Source organism: Mustela nigripes, chromosome X (genome assembly GCF_022355385.1).
Source record: "Mustela nigripes isolate SB6536 chromosome X, MUSNIG.SB6536, whole genome shotgun sequence".
NCBI classification, from domain to species: domain Eukaryota; kingdom Metazoa; phylum Chordata; class Mammalia; order Carnivora; family Mustelidae; genus Mustela; species Mustela nigripes.
The window spans coordinates 82,498,876-82,512,516 of NC_081575.1; the positions used below are offsets into that span (position 1 = coordinate 82,498,876).

The 13,641-nt window shown below is 39.6% G+C and overlaps 1 protein-coding gene and 1 non-coding gene across 6 annotated transcripts in view; both read right to left on the minus strand.

Annotated features, from left to right (window-relative positions):
- Window positions 1-452: 452 nt before the first annotated feature.
- ZNF81 (zinc finger protein 81) overlaps window positions 453-13,641 on the minus strand; it is a 115,397-nt gene continuing 102,208 nt past the window's right edge. For 4 of the 5 annotated variants that reach the window (XM_059385086.1, XM_059385087.1, XM_059385088.1 and 1 more), the window contains one exon: window positions 6,527-11,336. In XM_059385086.1, the coding sequence (XP_059241069.1) occupies window positions 9,628-11,336 (1,709 nt within the window). In that variant the 3' untranslated portion in view covers window positions 6,527-9,627. Of the gene's footprint in view, window positions 5,463-6,526; window positions 11,337-13,641 lie in introns of those variants that run through there. The other variant, XR_009401273.1, reaches the window with a different exon arrangement.
- LOC132007991 (small nucleolar RNA U3) lies at window positions 13,366-13,579 on the minus strand. The gene has a single exon (XR_009401526.1). It is a non-coding gene; the product is annotated as a small nucleolar RNA U3 (small nucleolar RNA).

The window sequence follows — 13,641 nt, forward strand, 5'->3', positions numbered from 1 at the left end:
TCTATTTTTCATTAACATATAGTGTATTATTAGCCCCAGGGGTACAGGTCTGTGAATCGCCAGGATTACACACTTCACAGCACTCACCATAGCACATACCCTCCCCAATGTCCATATTCCCACCACCCTCTCCCTACCCCCTCCTCCTGGCAACCCTCAGTTTGTTTCCTGAGATTAAGAGTCTCTTATGGTTTGTCTCCCTCCTGCTCCCATCTTGTTTCATTTTTTCCTTCCCCACCCCCAAAACTCCCCACTTTCCCTCTCCACTTCCTCATATCAGGGAGATCATATAATTGTCTTTCTCTGATTGACTTATTTCAGTTTAGCAGTTTCTTAAAAAGTTAACATATACACTCACCATATGACTAAGCCATTCATTCCTAGATATTTATACAAGATAAATGAAAGCTATATCCACACAAAGACTTATATATAAATGTTCGTATCAGTTTTATTTGTAATATAAACAGCACATTTTAATCAACACATGAATGGATAAACAAATTTGGTATATATATATATATATATATGTTTGTGTATAATGAAATTCCACTTAGTAATAAAAAGGAATGAATATAGATGCCTATAGCAACACAAATATATCACAAAAGAATTATGCTAAATGAAAGAAGCCAAACAAAAGTGCCTATTTTATGATTCCATTTATACAAAATTGTAGAAAATACAACTAATTTATCATGACTGAAAACAGATCAGTGGTTGCCTGTGGATGGGGGAATGGTGTAGGGAGGGACAGTTGGATGACAAGGGGGATAAGGAAACTTCTGGGAGTGATGAATCTGTTCATTATTTCTATTGTCATGAAGCTTTTAAAGGTGCACATATATGTCAAAACTCATCAAATTCTATTTACTAATGTAAATAGAATTACTAATTACTAATGTAATGTGTACTAATTATACCTCAATAAAGCTGTAAAATATACTCTGAGGACAATGGGAGAAATTGGAAAATAGACTGGCTATGAGATATCATAGAATTAGGTTGATAATGATAATCCAGTTATGTGGGAGAATGTCCTCATTTTTAGGAAACAGGTGCTCAAGTATTTATGAGTGTAACACTATGTCTATAACTTACCATCAAGTTTTTAGGAAAAAATTTACATATATGTTGTTGAATCTAGATGAAAGTTAGACACGTGTGTTCATGGTACTGTTCTTCCAGTATTTCTACATAGTTAGAAATTTGCATAATTAAAATGTGGGAAAAGTAATATTGCTTTATCATTTTATTGCCCCTCCTCCTCGTTGGAGAGAGAAACATCTTTATCCTATTGGAATGTAGGCAGATTTCTGGGAATTTCTCCAGGGAGAAAAACATTCTCTATCTTTATTGCCCAGGAATATAAATAAATCTGAGCACATTGGCTGTTAATGTCCAGACAATAAGAACCATGAGAGATTAATGGAGAACTATCTTTGAATGGGAGGTGGGGGACAATCACTCACAAGCAAAAATAATATTGATATGAAATGAATGTAGACTGGTACGAAATGGGTGGAGGAGATGACAAAGACATATTATATAGGCAATAATTGACATCCTTGGAAAAGAAATGGATCAGAAAAAAATCCATCAGAAAAAAATTTTATAAAATACTTCACTGAAATGAAAGGCTTGAATCATGATCGAAACAGCTCATTGTAACTAAAATTACTTCACAAGCATCAAGACCTACACATATGCTTCCAAAGATCCTTAACTTCGTGCATAAAAAAGGATTATATGGCAGAGAGGTACCAGAAAAAAAAAGGAAGGGGATTAGTCTAAGACTTCTCAATGGCATCACTCAGTTTTAAAAGAGCAACATTTACCAGATTCTCAGGAAAAGGAAGTAACTTACCAATCAGGGTTCAATGAGGGAAGTGGATTCTATAATTATTATGGAATAAGTAATTTTTTATATGAATTTGACCAGGCACAACTGTGGGAGTAGCTGGGAAAGTAAAGGTATGGAAAGGGGAGTTGGAGGGTAAGAGAAGTCACTAAACCACCCTTTAGAAATGCTGGCATGGGTGGTGGGTAAGTCCCAGCTTACAGGAAAATCTGAGAAGCCAGGCACATTCGACTGCTGAATTGAGAAGGGCAAGGTAGAGCTTCTAGACAAGACTATGAAAAGCTGCCACCTTCGTGGGCCTCAGCCAAGCATCTGATGGTGGGCCTGGGACCACTGGTGGTCAGCAGTGCTGAGAGACACAAAGAAGGGCTGAATACAGAATGGAAGAGAGTGAGGAAAAATTAAAACGTCCTGGGTACCACTGCATCTGTCCTTCACTGTATCAAATCTTAAACTTGTAGAGTAATGGTTGCTCCTTCACTCTGATCTCCCAAATCTCATGCAATCTCTACTTCTGGCCAACTCCAGCCTGGAGTCAAATAGGATTCTTGAAAACGCATTTCTTAGTATAACCCAGACAACAATAGAGTAATACAGCCCAGTGATCTAATATTTTTCTATCGAAAAAGTTTTGTGGTGAAGTAACATTACTTGAGTTCAGAAATGCCTTCAGGTTTGCTCAGTTTTTTTCTTTAGTCAAATTCACTTTAAAAATAACACTCATCAAAGTTAACAGTGACATCCTTGTCACAAATTCCTAGAACTAATTTTCTGTTTTCATATGAACTGACCTCCAGTCCAGATAATTTGCCCACTGAAACACTGCTTCCACAGTGTTTCCAATACAGTCTTCTGGGAGCCTCTTGCTCACCTGGTATGTTTTTACCTCTCTGGCTGCTCCTTCCCATTATGCTCTGTAGATGAATTCCTCTTGGCCTGATCCTCAAATATCGGTAGCACAAACCTTGGTCCTAGGCCTGCTTTTCCAGTTACCCAATACATTTTCTTTAGGTACCTAGATGAGACTAAGATGCCACAGACAAGCTCTCATATCCTGGCCAAGCATAGAGAATTATGAAGGGACCTGAGCAAGTACAGGAAGTGGGGTACATCTAATACTCACTGAGAACTTCTCTTCATGCACAGTTTTAAGTGCTTTATACAAACAAGTACATTAACTCCTTGTTATGGGTAATTGTCCCCCCCCCCCAAAAAAAAAACCATGTCCAAGTTCTAACCCACAATATCTCAGAACATAAACCTATTTGGGAATTGTCTTTACAGAAGTATTCAAGTTAAAATGAGGCCATTAGGGTGGGCTTAATTTCATATGACTTGTGTCCTTACAAGAAGAGGAAAATCAGACATAGAGACAGACATGCAAAGGGAACACAATGTGAAGATACACAGGGAGAAAATGGGCATCTAATGTCAAGGAATGCCTGAGGCTACCAGAAACTAGGAGAGAGGCACCGAACAGCTCCTTTCTTAGAGCTTTCAGATGGAATATGGCCATGCTGACTCTTTAATTTCAGAGTTTTGGCCTTCATAACTGTGAGACCAAGCAATTTCTGTTGTTTTGGGCCACTCAAGCTATATTGCTTAGTTACGGTGGCCCTGAGCAGTTAATACACTTCTCATATCAAATCTAGGAGATGTGTACTAGTGTGAACATCCTTTACAGCTGAAGAAACTAGGACAAAAGGATAGCTAACCTGCTTAAGGTAACATAGCTATTAACTAGTAGAGCTAGGACTAAAACCTTAGCAGACTGGTTCCTGAGCCCATCTACCTAACCACTGTGCAAACTACCTCTTAATATTTTTTTATTAACATATAATGTATTATTTGCTTCAGGGGTACAGGTCTGTGAATCATCAGTCTTACAGAATTCACAGCACTCACCATAGCACATACCCTTCCCAAAGTCCATAACCCAGCCACCTTATCCCTACCCCCACCCAGCAATTCTCAGTTTATTTCCTGAGATTAAGAGTCTCTCATGGTTTGTCTCCTTCCCCAATCCCATCTTGTTTCATATTTTCCCTCCCTACCCCCCACGACCTCCTGCCCTCAAATTCCTCATATCAGAGAGATCATATAATAATTATCTTTCTCTGATTGACTTACTTTGCTTAGCATAAAAATATTAAGAGGTTAAAAGGTGAGATACCTCTTAATATTTTTAACAGCATTGCTCCTAGTGACAAAAAAAGTTAAAAAAAGGTGTGTGTGTGGATAATCTTAATAAGAAAAAGATTGAATAAATTATTGCATATCCATCCATATGAACTATCATGCAACCATTCAAAATAATTGTTGAGTAATAAAGCAAGATGCAGAGATAGTTGTATGACATGATCCCATTATTTGAAAATCAAGGAAGAAAACAATCTTTATATAGCTTCTATCTGATTATAAGCATGGGAATGTATGTATGTCTATATATAATTAAAAGCACAGATTAAAACATGAAAGTGTTCATAGTAGTTGATTAGTATTGGTTATCTGTTGGAGATGAAGAGTGGAGGAGGAAATCTGATAAATAATAAATGTATTAGTTAGCTTTCTTTTGGGTAACAAGCCCCCCAAAACTTAGCACTTATAACAATCAATACTTAATCCATGATTCTGAGTTGTCTGGGGTGGGTGGGATGGATGGCAGAGGTTTTCTAGTCTGTGCCAGTGTATTACTGATCTATTACTACATAACCAGTTACCCTAAAATTTAGCAGCTTAAAACAAGTATTTATTATCTCACAGTTTCCATGGGTCTGGAATTCAGGTGAGGCTCAGAAGGGTATCTCTGGCTGAAGGTCTTCATAAGGTTGCAGCCAAGCTGTCATTTAGGGCTATGGTCTCATCTGAAGGCTAGACTGGGAAGATATGCTCCCAAACTCACTCCCATGGGTCTCTCCATAGATCTGCCTCATGAGATGGCAGCTGGGTGAGCCATCTGAGACAGTACCTGAAAACATAAGCCACAGTTTCTCTGTAACCTAACCTCGGAAGTGACATCCCATTACCTCAGCATCATTCTGTTTACTAGAACCAAGTCATTAAATCCAGCCCAAGTTTGAGGAGGGGATTCTACAAAGGAGTGGCTACCAGGAAATGGGGATCATGCAGGGTCATCTCAGATGCTACTGACCACCGTGGGCTTGACCAGGGCTGGATGGCTAGTATAGCTTCATTTGTATGTCTGGCAGATGAAAATCTGGTTGGTGTAGGGAACCGCAATGGGGATGGTTCACCTCTATGCCATCACGGCTCCATGAAGTCTCTCAGCATCTAACAGCACAACCCAGGCCTTCTCATACTTGTCCTTAGGACAAAGAGGAGCAAAAGTGGGCAAACCTCAGAGTGTCAGCACTTCTCAAACATCTGCTTGTGTCGTATTTGCTAATGTCCCATTGGCCAAAGAAATGGCTAAGCCCGGTTTTAAGGGTTGGAGAAGTGGACTCTATCTCTTGATGGGTGAAGTGGAAGAGTCACATTGAAAGGGGGGCATACATTCTGATGTTAATGGCCAAAGGAGACCATCCAGACTTCTGTCTTCTGCCTAGGATGTAGTCATCTGTAAAGAGCATAGCTCCCATTCCTAGAAGAAGAAAAAATATGGGTAATCTACAAAATCATAACTTCTCTTAACTCATCAAAGAACTAAGACCGCAGAGAACCAATTATCTTGATGTATAAGACAAGTGTCTCAGAGGAGATAGGAAATGGTCACTGGTTCACCTGTGGCAAAGCAAGAAGGAAGACGGGTCCACAGTACCAGCAGTAAGATTTCAGCAAGAAGTTTTAATGAAGTTCTAAAGGCTGAGTGTGGAATAGCATGAGGATATAGAACCCCTGAGAACTGGAGACCTAAGGGTAGTTGGCTTTCACATGCAGGCTCTTTGCTACAGACCTCCACTGGATGCTCACAAGAAATGATGGGGGTAGGGAAGGAGACTGGAGAAGGCCTCTCTCTGTGGTGTAGGCATGCAAGGGGACAGCTGCTGATACAGAAATGGTAAAAAGCCCCAGTGGGACCTTACTTCCTTACAGAACAAAAGCCTTAAACCACTGGGGGAAGTGATGCAAACCCAGTCACCCCCAGGACACAGGTGCAGATCCACTGTGGCTAGAGAAAAAGGAAAAGGAAAAAAATCTTCCATTCATGGGGGAAGGGCAGATAATCATCCTGAGCCAAAACACTAAAGGCCGTTTACCAACAGGGAGGAATGGGATCACTGAAAAAACAAACAAACCCACCCTCAAGACCTAGGGATACAAGTCCTGCAAGACCTAGGGATATAAGTCCTGCCTAAAACTGAGGTTGGCCCAGGACAACTCCTGACCCCTACTCATCAGGTTACCAAGACCCAAGTAATAACAGCAGTCTACTACTACAGGAGGGACACGGGCATGGAGAGAGATCTTCCCTGAGATGCAGGCACACAGGAAGGGCCTAAAGGCAAGGGTGGTACAAGAATACTGAGAAAAATTATCTGGAAAACCAGTGCCTACCCTAAGCCCAAGGTAATCCTTGAGAAATTTGAAGTTTATAGTTCAATGCAGGTACCACAGCAACAACAAACCCTAAACCCAGTCCAAATTCTGACTAGATGGACTCCCCCTTCCCCCCTTACTGATTTATCAGAAGAGCAGTCATGACTATTTCCAGGAAATAAATATTATTTACCTCGGTTCCTACTCTCCTACATACAACATCTGACATTTAGCCACAAATTATTAGATGCAAAACAGTGAGAATAAACAGTCCACTGTTAAGACACAAAGCAATAAAAAAAAAAAAATCCAGACTCGGCTGACCCAGTCGTTAGTACTATCAAATAGGGAATTAAAATTAACAATGACTAACGTGTTAGAGAGGATGGTGGGAAGTGTGGACAACAGGTATGAACAGATGAGGAATTTCAGCAGAAAAGATGAAAACTCTTAGAGTCAAATGGAAATACTAGAAATTAAAAAAAAAAAACATAACTGAGATGAAGAATGCCTTTAATGAGTTCATCAGTAGATCTAACAGAAGTAGGGGTTAAACAGACCTAACAGGGTAAGGGGTTAAAATCCATGAACCTGAAGATAGGGTAATAGAAATTAGCCCAACTGAAACACAAAGCAAAATGAAGATTGAAAAGGGACACACATATAGGGAGGGTAGAAATTTGTTAACATTTTTCTATCTAACACTATCTTCTGGTCATTAATTATTTATATTACCACACCATGCAAAATATGTTCACCCTCATTCCAAGGCCTCCAAATGTCTCATTCCAAATTAGGGCATCAGGCTCAAATACAGGACCTCAGGTCTTCTGTATCAGGTTCAGATGTGGCTGAAACTCCTTGGGTACAATTTCTCAGTTTCTTGATCCAGAGACCTGTGAGCTAAATGACAAGTTATTTGACCATCACCCCTGCCCATACACACACACACACTCACACTGGTGAGCTAGGGACTACTGAACTGCAGTAGATACTCTCACTTAAAAGAAGGGAGGAACATGAGGCACATCTTAGTCACTGTTCCTTAACAACTCTGAAGTCCCACAGAGCAAATGTTGACAAGTCTCCCTGCTTCAGCAGCACATGATTCTTGACTGGGTCACAGTTCTACCTGGGAATGGCTTCCCAGTCCATTTTAATATATTGTTCTCGGGTCTTCTGAGACATCCTTCTTTTACCGTAAGAAATGGCAGCTGAGTAACTTTCTCTGCTTGCTTCCCATTCATAGAAGTTAGAGAAGGTAGTCCAAGGCCGCTTTTCATTTTGGACTGTTTCAATTCTTTTAAGTCTAACTTGAAGGTAGTAAAACTCTATTAGAAACCTTATAGGTGTTCCACAAATCTCATTTGTATTTACTCCATGCCCCAAATGTCACAATGACAATTCTTTTTAAGACAGGCCCCTCTCTACTTTAGCCATGCATCAGGCTATTGGGCAGACAATGTAATGAAGTTTTTAGAAGCCATTTGGTTTAGCTGAGAGTCCCCAAAACACCAACTTAAACATTTCACACATTTTAAGAGGGTCTTAATAGCCATTTCCATGATTTGATCTCTACCCTGAGACCATTTTTCATCTTGATTATTTTGATGACTGGAGAAACTTGGAGATGTGAGAAATAGTTATTTTCCAACCCAGCAAGTCCTGGATTTTTTTTTTTTTTTGTATTTCTTCTGAATTCTGCTTGTAAATGGAACAGTTATTTCCTTAGTTCATCTCTCTTTTGCAGCTGAAAAGCAGCAAATTGATATTTTCAACATTCTGATGGAAATCTCCTTAGCCAGATCCACAAGTTCATTTGGTAGATTCTCTATCTTCTCACAGAGCATGGTGACTGTTTTGCTATTCTTTTCCTTAGTAAATTATATGAGCTGCTGTCTTTTCCAGTCTTTCTTAACAATTTTCCTCATTGTTTCCAGTCTCTACCTGCCACCCAGGCCCAGAGCTAATGCCACGTCTTGTGTTTTGTATAATCCCCCCAACGAGTATATACTTTAAGGTACTGTTTAGCGTTTTCCGTGCAACAAACTACCCAAAACTTAGTAGCTTAAAACAAGAAGCATTTTATGTATCTCATAATTCTTTTGGTCAGCTGCAGCAACTGGTATGGCTCTTCTGGCGTGGGCCAGTTTGGCTGGGGCTGGAGGTTGAGGAAGGTCTCACTTTCATGACTGGAAGTTGGTCTAAGAGGCCTCCTATCTGTGCTCGCTCATCTCTGTTCCATACGGTTTCTCATACCCACATTAGAGTACTCTTTAGTTTCTTCATGTGAAGGTCTCAGAATTCCAGAAAGCAGCAAGAGAAGACTCAAGGCAGACTTTTCTCCAGCCTCTTGAATCTCTTTGCTAATGTACGTTGGCCAAAGCAAATCACATGGCCAAGCTCAGAGTCAAGGAGTAGAGAGCTCTCTACCTCTTAATAAAAGAAAGAAAAAAAAAAAAGAGAGTAACATTGCAAAGGGGTAGGCATAAAGGATGGGAGAGGTCTCTGGCTGTTTTGCCACTGCACCACAATGAAAGAAGAGAAACAAACGATGTCGTGGAAACCAGTATGAATGATAAGACTGTATTTATGTGTATTTATGTGTTCAAGTGAGATTATGTCTGCCGATGTGTATATATATAAAACCATAATGACTTTAAAACTGTGGATTCACACAAGGATTCAATAGGAAAGATATTTGATGGACACAGTCATATTAAATTCTAAAAAGAATTTCAATTCAATAACTCCTCCTGTTGTGTAATGGGTTCTGCCACAAATACCCTATGGAACTGAGAGTAGGTCCACATACCAGATACATGATTTTGTTTTCTCCCTTTCATTTTGTTGCCACTTCACATGGCTTAATAAAACACAGTAAACATGACTGTCCTCCACATACGTTTGTATGTATAGAATACATACAAATGGAGCTCCATCTATAAAGAATTTGGTAACAATTTGCTTTATAATACTTTCTATAAGGGAGGCTTTTCCGAATGCATCATACCAACAGCATTTTTCCCAGTATGAATTCTATTATAGTGTGTGAGGCCCTGCAAACATGGAAAGTCCCTTTTATTCGACACATTCGTAGAGGGTTTCTTTTGAATAATTTTTCTCATCTCAGGTGGGAAAGGCTTGGATGGATGCATTGGACCATGCAGCGTATTCATAGAAGGTCTGTCTTGGATGGATTTTATAACACACACTTGGACCTGACTTCTGTGATAAGGCTTGCTCATTTGAAAGAAAAAGGGTTACTTTCATGTATGAATATTGCGATGCATGCTCAGGACCGATTTCTGAGTGAAGCCCTTTCCACAGTCACTGCATTTATAGGGTTTATCTCCGGTGTGAATTGTCTGGTGTTTATTGAAATTGGACCGGTCAGTGAATGCCTTTCCACATTCTGCACACATGTACGGTTTCTCTCCCGTGTGAATTCGCTGATGTACTTTGAGATGTGGTTTCTTGGAGAAGGACTTCTCACACTCAGGACATTTATAAGGCTTCTCTGTGGTATGAATTCTCTGATGTGTAATTAATTCTGATTTCTGGATGAAGGCCCTCCCACAATCAGCACAAACATAGGGTTTCTCTCCGGTATGAATGGTCTGGTGTTTATTGAAATTTGACCTGTCCGTGAAGGCTTTTCCACACTCAGCACATATATAAGACTTCTCCCCAGTATGAGATTTCTGGTGAGTATTGAGATTGGACCTGTTGGTAAAGGCCTTCCCACATTCAGTGCATATATACGGTTTCTCTCCTGTGTGAATTCGCTTATGCATCTGGAGTTGTGACTTAGAAGGGAAAGATTTCCCACAGTCGCTGCATTCATAGGGCTTCTCTCCAGTGTGGATTCTCTGATGGGCAATCAAGTGTGCCTTCTGGATGAAGGCCTGCCCACATTCAGTACATATGTAGGATCTCTCTCCTGTATGAATTCTCTGATGCATCCTGAGTGTGGATTTTTGGGTAAAGGCTTTCCCGCACTCCCCACACTTGTGGTGTCTCTCTCCAGTATGAATTTTCTGATGTACATTGAGGGCTGAGTTCAGGGAGAAGCCTTTCCCACATTGGCTGCACTCATAGAGTTTTTCTCCAGTGTGAGTTGTTTGATGTCTAAGTAGAGAGGACACCTGGAAAAATGATTTTCCACACTCATTGCATTTATAGGGTTTTTCTCTAGTGTGGGTTTTCTTATGCACAATTAATTCTGAATTCTGTATGAAAGCCTTCCCACACTCAGTACATATATACAGTTTTTCATCTCTGTGAACTCTCAGATATATACTGAGTAGTGGCTTCTGTGTAAACACATCTACGCACTTGCTAAGTTCATGAGGTTTTTCCATAGTGTGGATTCTCTGAGGTGGAAAGAGGTGTGACTTCTGGGTGAAGATCTTCCCAAATTCAGAACACATGTCTGCTTTCTCCCCAGCAGGAAATTTCAGATTGTGACTGAATGCTTGTTTGAGGCTGAGGACCTTTCCACACTGATCACTTTCACAGAACTGCACTCCTGTATGAGTGTTTTCATGGTTAGTATAAGAAGAGCTCTGCGTGAAAACTTGACCATGTCTGGTATTTTTATCAAAGTTCTTCACTGCATTATTTTTACTAGGAATATGTATGTCTAAATTATGCCTAAAACTCTTTCCAAATGAGTCATATTTATGCGGTCTTTTCGGTGAAGGAATATGATTTGGGCTTGGATGAACAAATTTTCCACTGTCTTTATATTCAAAATCCCACTCTGTATTCAGTACTTTCTTATTGATGAAAGCAGCATGACTCAGAGGTTTGCTCTGTTTTTCCTGGTATCTTTTTATCTTCTCAGAATCTTGCCACAGTTCTTCTAAAATGGAATACAGTGAGTCATCTCTTGTATCTTCACCCTCCATTTCACCGTGAAAGGAAGCTTTTCCAGAAATTCTCTTTTGTGAGGTCTTAATCCCAAACTTCCCATCTAAAAAGAGAGAGACAGTAAAATTGACACAATGAATAGGTAACAGAGGATTAAAAGGTACCCATAAACTAATATAAATTGAACATGGGGGAAACCAGTAAATATGATGATGATGGCCACAATGATGACAAGAGAGACACATATAGCATTTATGTGCCAAATTCCTGCATAACATTTACAATGTTCCAAGCACTGCTCTAAGAAATATATATACATATATGTGTGTGTGTATATGTGTGTGTGTGTGTGTGTGTACACACACACAACCCATCCTTTCAAAAGCCATTTGAGGTATTTTCGATTATTATCTCCCTATTGTAGATAAGGAAAGTGAAGCTCAGAATGGTTATTTATATAATTTGCCTTAAAACATATAGTTATTAAGTGTTGAAGACTGGCATTCAACAGAAGAATTCTAGCTCTATTTTGGTAGGATATGAAGTAGGTGGATAGAGAGATATAAAGTAGGATGGACTGAAGATTGAAAAGACAAAGGTTTTAAGGGAAAATATCTGTGCAGAGACTAGGTTTGGAGGCGGTGATTTGGAGTCCAAGTTCACATTAGCTTTTGATTCTAAATCCATGACTCTTGCTCCTTTTTGCTTGTTAGCAATAGTACCAAATCAGTGTGCTCAAAAATCAACTTAATTTGCTAACATAGTAGATTCTAAGAGTTCTCATTACAAGAAAAACACACTTTTTTTCTTTTTTTGGCATCTTTATGACATGGATTTTAACAAGGCTTATTGTGGTAATCATTTCACAACGGATTTAATTCAAGTCATTATGTAGTACACCTTAAACATATACAGTGATGTGTGTCAATATCTCGATAGAACCAAGAAAAAACTAATTTGTTCATACCTATAGGAAACATACTGTAGCCATAGCCATCCTGTGCTATACAAACAATAACCGGATCTCTATGCTCCAACTCTCCACCTAGGTCAAATTGTTTCCTTGGCCCTAAAAACATATACATCTAACAAGAAGCTTAGAATCAGAGAGAAGACAAGCTATCTGGGGAGGCTGAAAACCGTCCACTAGAATCTGTTTCATCATTCTTTTTCATTAACAGAGTAGAAGCCAGGTGTATGACTGCCTAGTCATATAACATTTCTCAGCCTCCTTTGAAACTGGGTATGGCCACATGACAATGTTCTCATCCTGAGAATGTGAGGGAAAATGATGGGTGCCACTTTCAAGCCAGAGCACTGAGACAGTAGGAATGTTTTCTCTATACCCTCTTCTACCTTCTTGCTTACTAAAATCTGGACTTGGCAGTAACACAGATACAAATGTGCAGGTGCCACCAAAAAACCCCCAAGAGATGGTGGGGTTATGTCATGGAAGGAACCTGGATTCCATAATAAACATGAGCAATGAGGTGTTTCAAAGGCCTGTGATATTAGAAAGAGAAGTAAAATTCTTTAGCATTTAAGTCACTGTACCTTATATCTTTATTGCTACAAATAAGCTTTAACATAATTCATAAACTAGTTTCACCCAGAGTGGGAATCACAAATGTTTTCATTATCAGAATAATGCATGAGACATATCAGAGTCTTGAAAATCTGCTCCTGCAATAATAAGCTTCTCTATACCTTTCCTGAGCCCACAGATTCAATGAATAGCACATAAATGGAGAGTCAGCAGCCTAGATAACAGCCGCGTGTGCAAGCTTGCATTCTATTTGCCACTCACAAAACTGCCTCCGAAAGTCCAGTTTACTTGCGAATCAAAAGACACATTCATGCCCTCTCCTTCATTTAGCCTGCTTAGCACTTTCTTTTGTGCCATTTGAACATGTACTTATGCTTCATTAAGCAGTTTAAGCCTTTTGCTTTGAAAAATTAATCTGATCACAGTGCTAGGGAGACTTTTTTCCCCTAAAGCTCAACAGTAGACACTTTCTGTGCTATTCATTTTAATGGATTTCTATCATAATAGAAATACAATGCCTAAGCAGGAAACTTATTACCTGGTGCTGCTGCTTTTACTTTCCAATTACAGTCTGTGTTCTACTGAAACCTCTCAGTAGAGTTTTTAAAAGTCCCTCCGGAAGGGAGAGAAAAACGATCATCATCAACAGCAAATGGCAGTTACCAAAAGCAACACCAAAAGCTGGCTTCATGCTCAGGAGAGAACACTGTGCCTCCTCCTCGTGGTTTCGGATACTCTACACATTCAGAGAGACTTCTCTAGTAACAAACTATAGAAATGAGCCCTGAAAGTATAGTCTTTTGAAAGTCCCTCCGAAGATGCTGGTGAGGATGCGGAGAAAGGGGAACCCTCCTACACTGTT